The sequence below is a fragment of the Atheta coriaria genome, unplaced genomic scaffold (assembly GCF_025399875.1).
Source record: "Atheta coriaria isolate IRGN ID8LTWV9N9 unplaced genomic scaffold, Caltech_Dcor_3.1 hic_scaffold_9_pilon, whole genome shotgun sequence".
Taxonomy (NCBI): domain Eukaryota; kingdom Metazoa; phylum Arthropoda; class Insecta; order Coleoptera; family Staphylinidae; genus Dalotia; species Dalotia coriaria.
In genome coordinates, this window is record NW_027045451.1 from 8,864,284 (window position 1) to 8,882,028 (window position 17,745).

Here is a 17,745-nt window from a genome sequence, read left to right on the forward strand (position 1 = left end):
TGTTTATTTGTTTTAAAACCACGAAAATTGTTTTTTTTTTAACGATTTATTTACTGCCCACTTCATTAAATCAACAATATCATAAGTACAATGCTGATTGGTTTGTTAATTTCCGCACAAAACAAGCCATAAATCTTTCCTAAACGTTCAATAATATACTCTTTCGTGCAGCTGCAAAAAAAGAAACTCTTTGAAATGTCAAAATCAATTTCCAAGTACAAATAGTACCCACCACATAACCGCAAATAAGAAAATACATTTCATACTTCTTGCACAATTTTGAACGTGACATTTTTATCAAGTTCAAGTTGACATTGCGGTCGGCGCCGGTTTTTCCCCGGCTGAACGGCAAACTGGAAACAGTAAATATTTTAAAATCAGCGCAGACGTCGTCGAAATTGCTATTTCACCATCTGCATCCGCACAATTCGATTCGAATCGAATTACTTCCAAGCCGCGATTTCTTGCTCGCCGGTTTTCGCTCCGAAAAAAGTGTGCGCCCTTAGAACGCCAGCCATCCGCACGAGCCGCACGCGCAGAAAGCAGCGATTGCATGTGCAATTTACTCTTTAACATTTCGGCGAGTCGGGGCGTAATTCCGACGAGTGCACTTTACAATCAAATCGGTAGATATCGAGTGATACTCGTACTTTGAATGAAGGCAACCATGGGAAACTCGGATGTGGAATTAGAAATGTTTATTTAAAGTTTAGGTATTCTATTTTAGGTCTTAGAATTTAATTTATTTCAAGACATTTTCATGTAAAGAAGAAGATTTTAATCACAAATATTAAAATTTTAGTTTATTTACTTTTGCCTGTCACTTCTTATACGTGTTTTTATGCAAAAATAGTGTTTGTCGCAGTCGGTAGGATTCGAACCTAAGCTCCCAGAGGGAATCTGATTTCTAGTCAGACGCCATAACCGCTCGGCCACGACTGCTGATAACAACGCAGTAATTGCATTAATTATGCATTTTTATATATTAAAAATGTACTGAGATATGTTGTTAAATATTTGCTTATTAAACAAAAATTTGCAACTCGTAATCAGCAAAGTCAGAAACAATTAAGTGCATTAATAGCTCTTGATTATCGTAGCGATAAGCAGTCGTGGCCGAGCGGTTAAGGCGTCTGACTAGAAATCAGATTCCCTCTGGGAGCGTAGGTTCGAATCCTACCGACTGCGAAAATTCATCTTTTTGAACAACCTGGTATTTTCCTAGACAAATTTCAAGTACTCTATGTACATATTAAAATATTTCATTCTTCATTGACTTGTCTATTATCAGACAAATATGCAATTATGTGTAAAAATACTGATCAATGCATAAAAGTTAAACACAGTAACAAATGATACTGCTTACAACGCTGTAGAATTGCAATAATAATGAAAAGCAGTTCCTAATTGCAAATTATGCACAATTTTTCTTTTAATTGAGAATTAATTAATATATTTGTTCAACTTGAACGTGAATGATTGTGAAGCGGTACAAGAGTACACTTTCTGCGCTTTTTCCTTGAATTAGTTTTTTTGTTGTTGTGATCTACAGTTGATTCAATTAACAGAAAACTCTACAAACAGAAAATGGTGAAGCTACTTTTTTATGAAAATATATTTTAATTATTTTAATAGTTATTCTTCTATTTTTGAAGTAAATGAATCCAACAAATTATATATTATCCAAATCTGTGCAATCATTCTTGAGTTATAACTGCTGTAACTAACACGACTTTGTTTTAAAGGTATAGATGAATATTTATTGATCTTTTGAGATTTGTTTTCATTCGGACATTCAAAAATTTTGAATTCATATGGAATTTAAATAATTAGCTACAATAATACAGGACGAGATCATAAAACCGAAAAATTTCGCGGAAGAACAATCGATGGAAATTTAAAAACAACAAGCCTTCGGCAATTCGCCTCCCTTAATTCGAAAAAACAAATCCCAATCCTGGCCGTACCTAAATCATCAATGGACACACTTCCTTTTATTCAAAAATTTATTTTGACTGATTAAAAATGAAGCAAATCGTCGAACTGTTTTCGTAACTATTTACTTGACCATTTTCTGCGAGTGCGAAATGTGCTTCGTCCCGAATAGTAATTTTCAAGTTGTTTACATACTCAATGTATTTGCTTAACATAGTGCGACTGGAAGCAACACACCGAACACAACTCGAACCCTACCGACGCCGCCGCCTTTCGCAAAGCTACTTCGCACACGTGCGAAAGATAAAACATATTCTCCTCCTTCGTGGCGCAATCTCTTCCACTTTTCACGCACGAGCGAAATTTGTCTCACGCCGGCGGACATCAGTGTCACGCCACTTTCCGGTCCGCCTTTCTGCGAGCGTGCACCCGAACGCAAATATGGAAATAAAACTCGCTCAAAAGAAATGCGAATGATATTGATGTCGACTGAGAGAGTTTGTGCACTCGGTGAAGACTCAGTTGAAGATGACGCGTATGTATTTCCGCTATGATGTTTACCAGTTACCGCCATTTGTGTTTCACAGAGAGAGAGTTGGAGATTTTGCAGTCTGTCCGTGGGGAATATGGGTGGAGCTGCCGCCGCGAACGTAAATGTTTTATAAAACGCGTCGCGTGACAAATGCGCCACGGTGTGTATACATTCACGCACATACACGATTTGTCTTCCTTTTTTGGACTTTGAACGCTCGCTGTGAGGGTGAGTTCCTTTTAGCGAGCACGTACCGGTGTCCTACGACGTTGTTACAAATTAGGTTACCACTTCGCAATTTGTGCGAAGCATTAAAACCAACAAAAGTCTTCATATCCTTTTCTTTCTTTGTGCTGTAAGTAAAAACATTTGGAATTAAATTTAACCTATATTATTTTAGATTTTAGTGTATAATTGGTTGCCTATATTTTACACGTTGTGCTTTTTAGTTGGAACATCGATTGGATCACTCGAGTTGAAATTACTAATGGTCTGGGACACCATTCAGCGGAGTATCTCAAGTTTGATGATTACCTTTGAATCAATTCGAACTTCTATCGAAAGGAGAATTCGATTCGTGGCAGCGCTCCCAGTGGCGAGGCCCCTGGGACGCCGAGTCAGATCTCGTCCGACGTTTGTTGATCCAGACGCGGTGCTTTCATAATTAGATATGATTTCTAAAGCTGCGCTTTCGCCTCGCAGCGAGTAGTGGGTAATGGGGTAAGTAAATGACGTGCCACTTGTTTAATTCTCGTTTCGATGCGGGTGGGGCAAAGCCGGAAATTTATGTAATTCCGATTGCCGTTTGCGCTATGTTGCGAAGTATTTTCTTTGAATTTGCATTACGCCAGGGTGGAAGTAATGCTTTGATAGTATGCATTCGGGTATTCGAGCAAATGTTTCATAGTAATATTACTAGTGATCAAATACATCGTGTTTCCACATAATTAGTTTCAATATTTTCTGTTTGTTGAGTTCACTTTTAATTGAATCAATTTTAGATCAGAACAAAGAATTAATTGAGAGGGAAAGCACAGAAAGTGTAGTTTTTAACACTCCACGATTATTTACGTTTATGTTCAAGAGATTATTAATTAATTAATTCACAATTGAAAAGAAATTTGCGCATAATTTGCAGTTTGGAACAGTTTTTCATTTTATTGCAACTGTACTGCGTTATAAGCAATGTCATTCAATGCTGTGTTTAATTTTTGCACACAGATCAGTGTTTTTACACATAATTGCATATTTTTCTGATAATATGCCAGGATAAGCAAGTTTAACATGACTTTTCCCGTCATTAATTTCATTGCTTTTCTTATCGTAAGCAGTCGTGGCCGAGCGGTTAAGGCGTCTGACTAGAAATCAGATTCCCTCTGGGAGCGTAGGTTCGAATCCTACCGACTGCGAAAAGCATTATTTTACATCAAAGAAATTTATTCCGTTTTTTGTTTTTATGAGGATGTTCACAAATTATTGTTTGGTGAACATTTTGAAGCGCATACTCTTTGTCCTAGAACTCGTTATCGCGCTTTTATCCTTGCATCCCTTGCCCTAGATTCCTTCCCAGTGCAAATATGCACACACAAAGAAAAAGCGCCTCGCCCGAACTCGGCCAGTTAATTCGCATAGTTTGCGAAACGATTATATTGAGTCCTCGCGTGCCCTTTTCCATTCGGACGCACGTCCCTCCGCTATTTAGAGCCGCATAATCCGCTCCGGCTATTCCACGCATCTCTTTTATATTATACACATATTTGCGTAGTGCTTTTTACGAATGTGTGCGGACCCACAATCCGCTCACACTCTCTCCCTGCTTTTCATACTCTTGATAATCCGATTGAAATATTATATAATTCGTTATTGCAGCATTTGCGTACCGAAACGATATGATGTAATGATTATTATCATTACTTAATTAATAAATTTAATTATTTGCTTTTTATTTGCGCGTCTAATTAAAACTTTCACACCCTGCCGACTTTACTACCTACTTAATTCTTTGAAATTATGCGCGAGGAGATTAATTACCAATTAGCATTTCGACATTTAATTAGTGCACAAACTTGCTAGTAAACTCCATCAGCCTTAATTCACATATATGATATTGGTAATAAGTTCTTTTAGCTGTTTTTTGCTTCTTTGAGTTTAATTTTTGTTGCGATGCAAGGATAATTGATTAATGGCCAGGGAGCTATTCTAGTTCTCGACTTTGCTGACTGGTTGGGTGTTGAGATAAATTTAGACACGGATATTTATTTTTAACTTTGGATATTTTCAGTTTTAATTAGAATTACGGAATGAAGCCAACAAAAACTTCATAACTTCATGAATTCATAAATTCGAAGATATATTTAATCATTCATATAAACTAATAAACAATACTAGATTGTAAATAACTATAACTATTGTTAGTAAATATCAATGCACATTAATAAATCTGATAATAATTTTATAAATCAAGAAAAGATGGCGTTAGAATGCATATATTTGCATTAAATTCCAAGCGTACTTATCGCTGCCAGTTGTTGGTAGGTAGTAGTGAGTGTCCGTGTGAGATCGCGCGAATTGGTGCAGCAGGTTTTGTTTTTATCTGTTATATTTATTTGTTTAGATCCTTGAGATGGTGTGCCGTCGGAACTCACACGCTGCATGAAACTTAGGTGTTTTGCATTCGCGCAGTCGCAAATAACCTCTCGTCGTCCTGAAACATTCCTAAGTCAAGTAGAAATTACGAGCATGTGCTGTGGACGGTTTCGCTATGTATTTCTTTCGCGTGTTGCCATGTAGCGATTAATTCGGTAAATCGAGTTACATTCGATCACGAAGCAACGACATGTTATAATAACAAATGTGTTGTGTTGCTGATGATTTATAGTATGTGCAATCTTTGAAAACGTGAAATTATTCCCTTTCGGCTGTTGAATGTCATGGATTACAAAGGCTACGTCGCGCGAACATGTTACCTTGTAAGTAATACACAGGGCCGATGAGAGGGGGTCAACTGGGGTTAATTCTCCGGCGCCCGGCTGATCGCTCATAAATCAGCAAAAATAGCATAAATTAGCAAAATGCACAATTAGGAGATATTCGCAATTCAAAAAAGGACAAAAAAGAAAAGTTTAACTTTTAGTCACGTTTTGGTCCTATTATACCAAGAAATTAAATTATTTTAAATTCTTATCTGGGCGCAGAATTTTCCAATCTAGGTATATATATATAAAAATGAAACCTGTTTCGCGTTACCGCTTTCATAACATGAAAACGGCTATGTACCGATTTGGCTGATTTTTTTGGCAGTTTCTAATACTCTGCAGAAGGTTCTTACGGAAAAAATATTATAGTCGTCTCAGCAGAAAGATTGAAAAACCGTTTCCCGTTGTCACGCCATCTATGTGTGAGATTTCAGAACGCATTATACAAATCCTTTGCATGACTTTATTTAGTAATCTGTGGTAATTTGTGACATACCCGCCGCGCCAACAATATTGACCGGTTGATGTTTTGTTTGGAGAAGGAAAGCCGCTTTCTCTGTCTGGTCCCTTTGTAGCGCTTAAATCTTTGAAACTACGCAACGGATTTTGATGCGGTTTTTACTTCCGTGCGAAGCCGGGGCGGGTCGCTAGCTATGTGATTGGCAGAGAATGCCTACGGCATTAAGTCCGCCTTGGTACACAATATTATTTTATTGTGTAATAAAGTTTAAATAAATAAAATATAAATAAGGCGGTACGAAGTCTCGCCAGGTCAGTTAGTCTTTCATAACTTTCAATCCGTTGGTCGTTTCGCTTTAGTTTAAAAAGATATGTGCACTATTATCGTTTATTGATTCGAATAAACGAATTCAAGAACGTTGATTTTCCTTGTTTATTTAGCTATATTGAAATTAATCGCAATTGTATAGTAGAGTCTCATTCGGTTTTACGTAGCAGGTGTCGATAGAAGTGGACTCGTAAGTTCTTGGTATCATATGAGGGTTGCGGTAGAAGTGACTCGTGTTCAGGACACCGCATTATATGGTAGCGGTAGTAAATTGACTCGTGTTCAAGGCAGCGGTAGAAGTGATCTATGTTCAGGCACCGTACGTGGTTGATTGTATGCTGACCCCCATTTGCCCATTTCTTCTTATGAATTAAAATGCCATTTCTGTATATACATTTTAATCAGCTTAACTTATATTGAAAATTTTCTGTAGATTACAAATCTGAAATCTGTATATCTCTTTTTAGCTTTACGAGATATTTGTAATTGAAATATCGCCAAAAATGAAAAAATTGATGTTTTTAGCGTTTTTTGACCTTTACCGAATGAAATTAAAATATTTTAAATTTCCAATCTTCTATAATATGAAATTTGCTTTGGGGTTGCTATCTCTTTTAGTTTGAAGATATTCGCTATCGAATGCCGATAAAAATTATTATGGGCTTTTTGTCTATTTTTTCTTATGAATTAAAATTTAATTCTTAGGATTTCTAATTTAACTGTCTTATTTATATAGAGAATTGTCCATGATAAAGACTGACGATTCGTTCCTTTCTATCTCTATTGCATTGAAGTTTTTTAATCACTATATTATGTCCTAGACTCTGACAATGTGCTAATTTTGTGTAAAAGTTGATCATTAAAGAAAATATCAATGGCCTGGAAAAAATATTATCATATATCTTGTCTTAATGGAGCAAATCACAACATCTTGTGCCTATATAATTTTTATAGTTCCTTAATAACTTACGCATTTTCGACCCTTTGATCCTGTTACAAGTATTATAAAAAAAGGCTTACAAATCGACATTATTTTTACATTTCAAAAAGGGTTTAGATAGAACCTGTATCTCGTGAACTAATACACATTTTGTGCGTTTCTAAAGATCATGTCTTTACTTCAGAGACGCTCTACATGGTAATTGACAATATGTACTGCATACAAAAAGTGGAAATTCACGAAATCATTGCACGTTTGATTATAATAGTCTAAATCTTATCACTAGATGCAATCTAAAAATCATAAAATCGAGTTATACGGCTTATTTTATATTTATTGACAAACTTGGGGACGAGAATAGTTTTAGACGATGATATCTGCAATTCGCACAACGTATTTAACGCATTTGCCCCGCGCGCCGTCTCCAGCGCCGCATCAACTTGCTGCATGCAGCGAAATCTAGTTTAGTTTAGGATCACAGGTACGTGCCTATTGCAAATTTGCGCACACCTCTTGCTTTCTTATCATACGAGTATATACTGTCCCGTCGTTGTTTGTAGTTTCTGCATGCACTATCGATGGATTGCAGCCAGTTTCGTGCCGATCGCTGTATAATCCTGTCGTGTTTTGAGAGACTTATATCGTCGGTCTGACTTCAATATTCAAATTTGTGTTATAATCGAAGATCAATCGACTAATTATTTGGTAATTTCTATGACTATAGTACTTGTTTAATGTTAGAAATGCTGAAAGTTTTTGATCGCGCTTGTTATGTATATTACTGTTTGATCGGATAGTGGATTTGATAACATTCTTCACTCAGCGTTGTGTTTGGTGCGTCGGTTACTAAATTCAATCGGATTAATTAATTCGTATCTCCCTGTATTAAAATTTATTATGAGAAAATTCCTCACGCGAATTATATTGAGAGTTGTGTGCGCACGTAGTACCTGCTGCGCCAGGAATTATAGTTTTTTTGATATAACACGCGAACTCGGTGTCATTAATAAAGACATGTTAAAGGCAATGGTAATGCCTTATGACTTGTGCATCCCTTCTTTCTATCATATCTGGAACAGGTCTCAAAGAGAGTTCCCTCTCTCAGGGGATGATCCCCACTATAAAAATTGTTAACGTATCCTCTATGATTTGTGTACTCCATCTTTCATTTCAGCTACAGGTAAGAACTTGTAAGAATATTTTGAAGTGTCCCCTCTCTTGAGGCGACTTAAAAATTAGAAATATTTTTACAAGTTCTTAAAAGGATGTCCTTTGAAGGAGTTCCCTCTCTCTGGGGATGATCCCCCACCATAAAAATTGTTGATATGCCTGATAATTCCGGGGATGAAGCGCAGAGACATCGTAGCTGTAGGATGGGCCGGGAGCAATGGACGCATCGAAGCAGTGGGCGATAGACCAGAGCGCCGGAGGCGCTCTGGGAGATCGACCTATGACTGTCTTATAACGACACGTGCCAAAAAATTTAAAAATCTGATCCTCTCCTGTTCTCTTTATTCTATCTCCTCCCTCTTCTCTCCTCTCCTCTCTGTTCTCTTCCTTCTATCTTCTCCTATTCTCCTATTCTCTGCTACTCATTCTTCCTATTTCTCTGTTCTCCCGTTCCCCTTTTACTTTCTTTACTTCTCATGTTGCCTTCACTTATATTTCAATTTCTCTTATATTTCGTTGCGATTCTTATATGCAACCCAAATTACACCAGATATTTTTATATTTGAGAAAAATGCTTTCTATAACTGAGATTCGATCCATGTCTGCTAGCATGCCAGCAGGTGCACGTCTCCACTCGACCACCGAGTGTTTTCAACATTGTTATTTGATTCTTCTATTTATGTTTCTACTTTATTCAACTTTTTAAAAACACACAAGCCTTAGCAATGTTGCGCTCATATAAGCTTCATATGAAATATGATTTAACACGCATATCCTGAAAACGACAAAGAGGACATCACAAAAAAAATATGAATGTGATTTTAATTTTAAATTGAATTTTATTAATTATATTTAACAATACATTCCTCTTTCTTTTTTAATTAAACGAACGTATGTGCGATCTATGGCATATTCTACATACCATCGAGCCACAACGCTCTCTAATCAAACGTTACATATAAAGTAGAATGGTTAGTCGAATTGATGCTACTACTCACTGTATAACTTTTGCACTAATTAACAATACCATTTTGGCCTATAAATCCAATTGGAATCCGTAGCCCAACGTAAGAGATCCGACGGCCGGCGGCTGATGGCTTACACACGCGCACGTGGTGTCTTAAGTCTCGAGTCGATTCGAGATAAATCACTTGTTCAGTAGTTGATAGCAATCGATGACTAAACAATTATAAGGCTAGCACCGTATTAAAATCGCCCGAAATACTAACAGTCGCGACGAACAGTGGCGGAGAAGAAAGAGAACACGTACACACAGCACAACTGCGTACCACCGACACACTAAACAGGAAAAAACAGCAGCCAATACGCCAGCGCAACCTGCGCCGAGCGGCGACCGGAACGGTCACTTGCACCCGACGACACACGGCGACCGGTGCGGTACTGTTCAAATTTCAAATGGCAGCGCACAGCGTGCTGCGCAAGACAAGGTCGAACGGAAAGCATAGACAAAGTGTGGAAAGTTCTGCAGATCATATAAAGAACATGGATTGAACATGAAACTTAGAGTATTGCTCTCTTATTCTAACTCACCTGCTATCACCTCATCCTGGTATTTCTATCTCACTCACTGCAACGAAAATTAATAAAACACAATCCATGTTATATATAATCCAAAAACTATTCAAAATGACTAAATATAAACAAACAGTTACAAGTTATCGACATAACAACGTACGAAATGTACAATTTATCCAACAATACACGTTCTACAGGTACATCTCCTACGACATTAGAATATAAACGTATTGCTGTTATGTGTTTAGTTTTTTTTTCTTTCACTTTGAATTTCCTATTTGTAGTATATATATTAGTTTTCCTGATTTGTCGATGAAAACGAGCGACGTTTCATAGCGTTTAGAGTTTTGTTTGTATTTTAAATTTACCCCATTTTTGCTCCTGTATATTTTGTGTTTCCCATGTAATCCGCAATTAAGTATTTAATTAATTTTCTTTTATCTCGGCAGTACTTTGCTGCTTGCTTGCATGTTTTGCGGCTGTACAGGTCGTAAAGTCCTGTTTCAATAGGGCGGCATGTATTTTGTTGACTTGTAAAATCGCTTACAGCCATTCTATTGTTAATAAAGAAAATAGTAAGATATATTGACTTCTTTGATTTGTGTGTACCCTTCTATCATTTCGGGAACAGGTCTCTAGAGAGTTCCACTCTCTCAGGGGATGATCCCCTCTACAAGTGTTAAAGGTAACCTGTATGATTTGTGTGCTCCTTCTTTTCATTTTCAGCTACAGGTCAAGAACTTGTAGAATATTTTTAAGTGTCACCTCTCTTGAGGCGACTTAAAACTTAGAAATATTTCAACAAGACCTATAAGGATTGTCCTTATAAGGAGTTCCCTCTCTCTGGGGTGATCCCCACCATAAAAATTGTTGATATGCCTGATAATTTCGGGGATGAAGCGCAGAGACATCGTAGCTGTAGGTTGGGCCGGGAGCAATGGCTACATCGGAGTAGTGGGCGATCGACCAGAGCGCCGGAGGCGCTCTGGGAGATCGACCGTAGACTGTCTTATAACGACACGTGCCAAAAAATTTAAAAATCTGATCCTCCCCTGTTCTCTTTCTTCTATCTCCTCTTTTTCTCTGCTCTACTCTCTGTTCTCTTCCTTCTATCTTCTCCTATTCTTTACTACTCCTTCTTCTATTTCTCTGTTCTCGTTTCTCCACTTACTTTCTTACTTCTCGTATTGCCTTCACATGTTTTTCAATTTCTCTTATATTTCGTTGCAATTCATATATGCAACCCAAATTACACCTGATATTTTTATATTTGAGAAAAATGCCTTCTATACCTGAGATTCGATCCGTGTCTGCTAGCATGCCAGCAGGTGCACGTCTCCACTCGACCACCGAGTGTTTTTACCATTAATATTTGATTCTTCTATTTATGTTTCTACTTTATTCAACTTTTTAAAAACAACAACACAAGCCTTCGCTATGTTGCACTCACATAAGCTTCATATGAAATATGATTTAAGACGCATATCCTGAAAACTACAAAGAGGATGTTACCAAAAAGTATGAATAATATTTTAATTTTAAATTGAGTTTTATTAATTATATTTAACATACATTCTTCCTCCTGTTTTAATAAAACGAACGTACGTACAATCGAAGGCATATCTTACGTACCATCAAGCCACAACGCTCTCGTATCAAACGTTACACACAAAGTAGAATTGTTTGTTGATGTTATTACTCACTGTATTACTTTTGCACAAACAACTATGCCACCCAGAGAAATCGCGTGATTTGTCTCTTCTAATTAACAAATCCATATTGGACTATAAATCCAATTGGAATCCGTAGCCCAACGAAAGAGATCCGACGGCCGGCGGCCGATGGCTCAAACACGCGCACGTGGTGTCTTGAGTCTCAAGTCGATTCAAGATAAATCACTTGTTCAGTAGTTGATAGCAATCGATGACTAAACAATTATAAGGCTCGCACCGTATTAAAGTCTCCCGAAATGCTAACAGTCGCGATGAAGACCGGCGGTGAAACACAACACGCAGCACAATTGCGTACCACCGACTGACTAAACACGAAAAAACAACAGCCAATACGACCGCGCAAGATGTTCTGAGCAGTATAGCGAATTGTCACTTAAAGCCGATACGGCGACCGGTGCGGTACTGTTCAAATTTCAAATGTCAGCGCACAGCGTGCTGCGCAAGCCAAGGTCGAACTGAGAGCATAAACAAGGTGCAGAAAATTCTGCAGATCATATAGAGAACATGGATTGAGCATGACACTTAGAGTATTGCTCTCTTATTCTTACTCACGTGCTATCAGCTCACCCTGGTATTTCTATTTCACTCACTTGAACGAAAATTAATAAAACACAATCCATGTTATATATAATCCAAAAACTATTCAGAATGACTAAATGTAAACAAACCGTTTCAGTAATCAGCAAAAATCAGTGCTTGGAAATACAAAAAGTCAATTTTTCTCGCTAATTCATAAGTTTTCATAAAAGTTATGTATGAAAATGATAAAGAAATTAATTACTTACAATCTGATGCAAAAATGGTTCTCCTACGATATCGGGCTTCGGTGCAGAACAGCTAAAACAAGCGAAATATAGTCCTTTGCAACACAAAAATGCAATTTTCGTCACTAATTCATGAGGTAATCACAAAAATTAGTTATGAAAACGATAAAGAAATTAATCACTTACAATCTGATGCAAGAATGGATCTCCTACGATATCGGGATCGAGTGCAGAAAACCTAAAACAAGCAAAAAGTAGTCCTTTGCAACACAAAAATGCAATTTTCTTCACTAATTCATGAGCTAATCACAAAAATTAGTTATGAAAACGATAAAGAAATAAATTACTTACAATCTGATGCAAGAATGGTTCTACTACGATGTCGACTTTGGGTGCAGAACACCTAAAATAAGCAAAAAGTAGTCCTTTGCAACACAAAAATGCAATTTTCATCACTAATTCATGAGCTAATCACAAAAATTAGTTATGAAAACGATAAAGAAATAAATTACTTACAATCTGATGCAAGAATGGTTCTCCTACGATATCGGGATCGGGTGCAGAACACCTAAAAAAAAATTAGTTATGAAAACGATAAAGAAATAAATTTCTTACAATCTGATGCAAAAATGGTTCTCCTACGATATCGGGATCGGATGGAAAACACCTAAAACAATCAAAATGTAGTCCTTTGCAACAGAAAAATGCAATTTTCGTCACTAATTCTTGAGCTAATCAAAAAAATTAGTTATAAAAACGATAAAGAAATAAATTACTTACAATCTGATGCAAGAATGGTTCTCCTACGATATCGGGATCGGGTGCAGAACACCTAAAACAAGCAAAATGTAGTCCTTTGCAACACAAAAATGCAATTTTCGTCACTAATTCATGAGCTAATCAAAAAATTAGTTATGAGAACGATAAAGAAATTAATTACTTACAATCTGATGCAAGAATGGTTCTCCTACGATATCGGGATCGGGTGCAGAACACCTAAAACAAGCAAAAAGTAGTCGTTTCCAACACTTCAAGAAAGGCAAAGTCATCATAGCAGCCAAAGGATTAAACATAATAAAAATTTGGAAAATGCTTTATACGATAAGACAAGAAAATAATTAAAATTCAGGGTGTAAAGATTCAGAAATCTTAATCAAATTAATATATTAATGAATACACCAAACAAATCTACTAACAATTCTTAGCCGACGAAAGATATCCGCCGGCCGACGGGATATACCTGCGTATTTTGCAATTCCGGACACACGATGTCTCAATAACTATAACTTTTCTTTGCTGACCGATTCTAATTCAACTACCGACTTAAAATCACAAGAAATGAGATAAGTCCAAAATCGCCGCTCAAATATATGCGTTCTCACCACGCTACAGCACACGATCGACTAAGTAAGAAATAGAACAGACACTGCTGAGCGCGCCGGACGAGCAGCAATGCAATAAAAAAAAACAAGTTGTTTGTACACAAACACCGATAAGAGTCAAGAGTGAGAATTATGAACTATTCATGTTGTGGATGCAGTCTAATGCAATGAAAAGATTGTGGACGTTCTAACTTATTCGTATAAACAACATACGAAGGTAGCGATAGAAGTGACACCCCTTTTGGGCCCCGTACGAGGGTAGCGGTAGAAGTGACTTTATTCAGGGCACCGTACGAGGGTAGCGGTAGAAGTGACTTTATTCAGGGCACCATTCGAGAGTAGCGGTAGAAGTGACTCCCATTCTAACAATTTTAAAGTTGGTTTTCACACATTTTGCGCTAGATGTTTAGGGGCAACCATGGCGCATCTGCGGGAGAAACTCTCGCACTATTTAAAAATAAGAAGAACATTAAAATGACAAGGTTCCCGGGACATCCGACAATTTCCACGACAAGATTTGAAAAAAAATGGAAACTTTAAAAGAGATTCTTAGACAGATCGCACAAAATTTAGAGGGGCGGCATTGACGCATTTTTTTACATGTATCTTCAACCTTACCGTCATATTATAAACTCCATGGTTGGTGCATTGACAAACTTCTTTCCTGGACATCAACGTTGTCTAGATGCAGGAATTAATCTTAAATCCATTTTTTAAGGCGCGAGAAGATAACCGTCAGCCGACGGAACCACACACGCACACAGGTGCACCGAAAATAAATCCGCGATTGATGAACACCGAATGCGTGCAATCAGCCTTGTAAAACCTTAATCACGCCCGATTTAAGCATATGCTAAATTGTTTGTATAATGAATATCAATAGATTAACTTAATTTTGTTCAGAAGAGACAAAAGTAGTCGCGATGAACACGCGCGATTCAGCTGATGGCTGGAATGAAACTGCATGTGCACATAGCCTACATCGGCAACACGCGGTCACTATCCGTTCAGCGATACGCTGGCGGCACACGAAAAAAAGTGTTTACATACAATTATCGCGCGAAACTGAACTATGAATGCAGCGCCAGTTTTGTTTTTGTTTACTTCTTAACAAACTCGTTCAGTCAATATATTTATTGAATTTTTAGTGCAAGAATCACATTACTTTAATATCATTCAGAATCACAGGTGACATGAAATAAACTCAAATTTAGCTTTCCCGATTGTGTCATTTATTCGTCCTTTATTTCATTTCTAGTATAAACGTTGATTTTTTATGCAAAAACAACACTTACAAATTTTTAAAATCAATATAAATTTATTAAATCAAATATAATTTCCACGAGAACAAACTTTAATTATTAGCACAAACTCGAAATTAAATAAATGAACAATAAATGCAAGCAAAATCCATTGGCTCCAGACGAAATCTAATAGTCATCTGAAGAAACACTCGACACAAAATTAAAGACCCACGAAAACACGTGCCATATATCAAACCACAACGCAACAGTGATGCATGAAAACAAAATTATTCTCAACAAAAAATCGACGATGCTGCCATCTAGATGTGAAACTACAAACTATTTAACAGTTAAATACACCAGCCCCATCTAGTTGTTAGAAAACTAACTATTACGAAGAGCAGAAAACTGTAACGTCGGCAACGAGCGTCCAAACTCTACAAGTAAGAGAAGACAAAATGCCGCGTTCCCTAATAAGATTAAAACCATTTAACCTAGGCAACCTATCAATCGCAATTCAAAAAAAACTATTGAAAGTCATTTAGAAGTTATCATCCGGAAACATGTTTTAACACGTTATTGTTATACATAGAATAAACTTTAGTGAGTATTCTCATAAGATTCATGTTTTAAAAATTAGTAAATTCTCTTGAAAACGTATTCTCTCTGTAAATTCATTGTTTGGAACTCTTTGAGGTTAATATTCAAAACAAAATCATGCCCAAACCGCTTAATACCATTGAAAAGAAAATCGAACCGGTAAATATAACCCGTTTAGCAAGATTACGATCTAATTTTACAAACATTACAGCAAGTTGTCAAAGATATACTCACTTCTCAATTCACAAACAGTAAAACAAAGGTTGCTAATGAAGTAATAACCATGATGACAGAATTGGCTAAACTTGTAGTAACTGAAGCAGCTACCAGAGCAGTGCTGCAAGCCAAACAAGACAGAAAAGCAGCAAACAACAACAAAGTCACCTTGGATCACATTGAAGCAGTATTACCACAATTTGTGAGTTTAACCCATTGAAATTTTAATGAAAACTTATATTTTCTTACTGTTTCAGATGATGGACTTACCCTAAGTTATTACAAAGTATTTTCGATTTTGTTATTAATAATATAATAACTATTTAAAACATTAAAACATGTCCATGTCATTCCCAGCTGATAAATCTAAGTAATCATTTTCATATTTGTCTACCTTACTTGCATTACTGGTGCCACTAGTAGTATGAATTGCCTCTTCCATTGTTTCCTGTCCGTCTGTTTCGGGGGTTGGCGGCGGATTGACAACATCATCAGCGTTATCCTTTGGTGTCCATTGTTTGTCGCTTAGTTTTTGGACTAGTTCGGCTTTCGTTAAAAGTTCTGGTAAATTCTTAGATCTACTTGATGCTAGAGCAACAAATAACAATATTTTTATAAATTCTTAATACGCGTAGATTGACAAACCTATTTGTAACTTTATTTGTTCACTCTTCTTTTTCTTCTTTGCTTTAATGAACTCTTTGTAATTCTTCCTCTCGTCCTCGAAGATAATACCGCGTTGTTCTGCGGTCAATTCGTCGTCATGTTTTAATAGAAACAGGTAAACTCCGCCAGGCGTACGTCTTCTACTTTGATTCTTTAAAAGAAAAACAGTGTTAGAAAAATAAAAACACATTAACAAACAAATTATAAATACCATAATTAACATTCCACCATCAGCTTCAATACGTTTTACGTCCATGTATAATTGAATAGCTTTATCAGCACCAACTGCAGACACAATTTTCTCTGAGAATAAACAATATAATTAAATAAAACAAAAATTTATATCCTACAAGTTGTTACTCACGAATTAAATCTTCTTTATTTTCACACAATTTGTTAGCAATCTCCACTGCTATTTCCTCATTGCTTTTTTCCTCCTTAACAATCTCCATTAATATCCTAGGCTGCCCTTTAACTCTCTCTTCACTTGAATCCCTTGATTGTCTTCTATTCATCAATCTTAACTTAACGTCCTTTCGGTCATTGCGACTGCGTTTATTGTTAATTCGCACCCGTGCATCATCTGTCGGCGCAACATCAACATCAACCTCATTATTCAACTGTGCATAATACTTCCTGGCAATAGTGTGATCATAAGTCTCCACATCTCTAGATCTATCCTTTTGTGAAACATCACAGGAGGTCATTGCTAGCAGAGAATCTTCTTGTGCTCTATTGCTCCACACATCATACTTCTTTTTCTTGGATCCTAAAGGTTTAGGCAGTGATTTCTTAACTTTAACCCTGGGTTTCTTTGCCCTGAAGCTTGGTGAATCTGAGTCAGAATCATCAGAAGATGAAGCAATTGATTCATCACTCTCAGTCTCTGGTTTCTTGAGTGAAACAAATGGTTTTGCTAGAGAAGAGTATGTGGCTGGACGTTCTAGAGGAGTGTAACCATCTGAATCATTACTTAACTAAAGAATAAGATACAAGAAAAGTTAGATTCAAGTTGATAACAATAAAAGTAGAAGATGTAAAAATATAACGTTAACAAAACTTACTTCTCCATCTTCTAATGTGTTATCTAACTCCATATTTATTTATCGTAAAATTACAACTTATTACAATAAATAAAATATTGTTTATTACTACTTTACGAATGAATTACACTTTCTGCACTTTCTTTTAAGGTTAGCGGTGCGCAATTTAAGTTGCCTACAGCTAGATTACCAAGCATAAAAATAGATGTCGCAATGGGTCAC

At 36.6% G+C, this 17,745-nt stretch overlaps 2 protein-coding genes, 1 long non-coding RNA gene and 3 other non-coding genes across 7 annotated transcripts; 3 read left to right on the forward strand and 3 right to left on the reverse strand.

Moving 5' to 3' along the window:
- Window positions 1-860: 860 nt before the first annotated feature.
- Window positions 861-942, reverse strand: TRNAS-AGA (transfer RNA serine (anticodon AGA)). Its single transcript has one exon. It is a non-coding gene; the product is annotated as a tRNA-Ser (tRNA).
- A 164-nt stretch (window positions 943-1,106) lies between these two features.
- TRNAS-AGA (transfer RNA serine (anticodon AGA)) lies at window positions 1,107-1,188 on the forward strand. Its single transcript has one exon. It is a non-coding gene; the product is annotated as a tRNA-Ser (tRNA).
- Window positions 1,189-3,794: 2,606 nt separating this feature from the next.
- Window positions 3,795-3,876, forward strand: TRNAS-AGA (transfer RNA serine (anticodon AGA)). Its single transcript has one exon. It is a non-coding gene; the product is annotated as a tRNA-Ser (tRNA).
- Window positions 3,877-10,887: 7,011 nt separating this feature from the next.
- On the reverse strand, window positions 10,888-14,712 carry LOC135799255 (uncharacterized). Of its 2 annotated transcripts, none has more exons than XR_010549959.1 (7): window positions 14,373-14,712; window positions 13,317-13,368; window positions 12,889-13,204; window positions 12,724-12,775; window positions 12,559-12,610; window positions 11,579-12,445; window positions 10,888-11,369 (listed from the first exon to the last, which is right to left on the reverse strand). It is a non-coding gene; the product is annotated as an uncharacterized lncRNA (long non-coding RNA). The 2 variants fall into 2 exon arrangements; XR_010549960.1 differs by lacking the exon at window positions 10,888-11,369 and having other exon boundaries at window positions 12,210-12,445; window positions 12,889-13,039; window positions 13,153-13,204.
- A 733-nt stretch (window positions 14,713-15,445) lies between these two features.
- On the forward strand, window positions 15,446-16,170 carry LOC135798668 (centromere protein X-like). The gene is made up of 4 exons (XM_065311554.1): window positions 15,446-15,601; window positions 15,695-15,757; window positions 15,810-16,016; window positions 16,072-16,170. The coding sequence occupies exons 2-4, from the start codon at window positions 15,716-15,718 to the stop codon at window positions 16,087-16,089; spliced, it is 267 nt and encodes an 88-aa protein (XP_065167626.1). The 5' UTR covers window positions 15,446-15,601; window positions 15,695-15,715; the 3' UTR covers window positions 16,090-16,170.
- Phax (phosphorylated adaptor for RNA export) lies at window positions 16,014-17,716 on the reverse strand. The gene is made up of 5 exons (XM_065311553.1): window positions 17,545-17,716; window positions 16,845-17,457; window positions 16,692-16,783; window positions 16,460-16,631; window positions 16,014-16,402 (listed from the first exon to the last, which is right to left on the reverse strand). The coding sequence occupies exons 1-5, from the start codon at window positions 17,575-17,577 to the stop codon at window positions 16,146-16,148; spliced, it is 1,167 nt and encodes a 388-aa protein (XP_065167625.1). The 5' UTR covers window positions 17,578-17,716; the 3' UTR covers window positions 16,014-16,145.
- Between the last annotated feature and the right edge of the window lie 29 nt (window positions 17,717-17,745).

Coding starts and splice junctions, on each gene's coding strand:
- Phax (XM_065311553.1), bottom strand. CDS start 17,577: ATGGAGTTAGATAACACATTAGAAGATGGAGAA. Junction 16,784..16,844: donor AAATAAAGAAGATTTAATTC/GTGAGTAACAAC, acceptor GTTTATTCTCAG/AGAAAATTGTGTCTGCAGTT. Junction 16,403..16,459: donor ACAAATAAAGTTACAAATAG/GTTTGTCAATCT, acceptor TTGTTGCTCTAG/CATCAAGTAGATCTAAGAAT.
- LOC135798668 (XM_065311554.1), top strand. CDS start 15,716: ATGCCCAAACCGCTTAATACCATTGAAAAGAAAATCGAACCG. Junction 15,758..15,809: donor TTGAAAAGAAAATCGAACCG/GTAAATATAACC, acceptor CAAACATTACAG/CAAGTTGTCAAAGATATACT.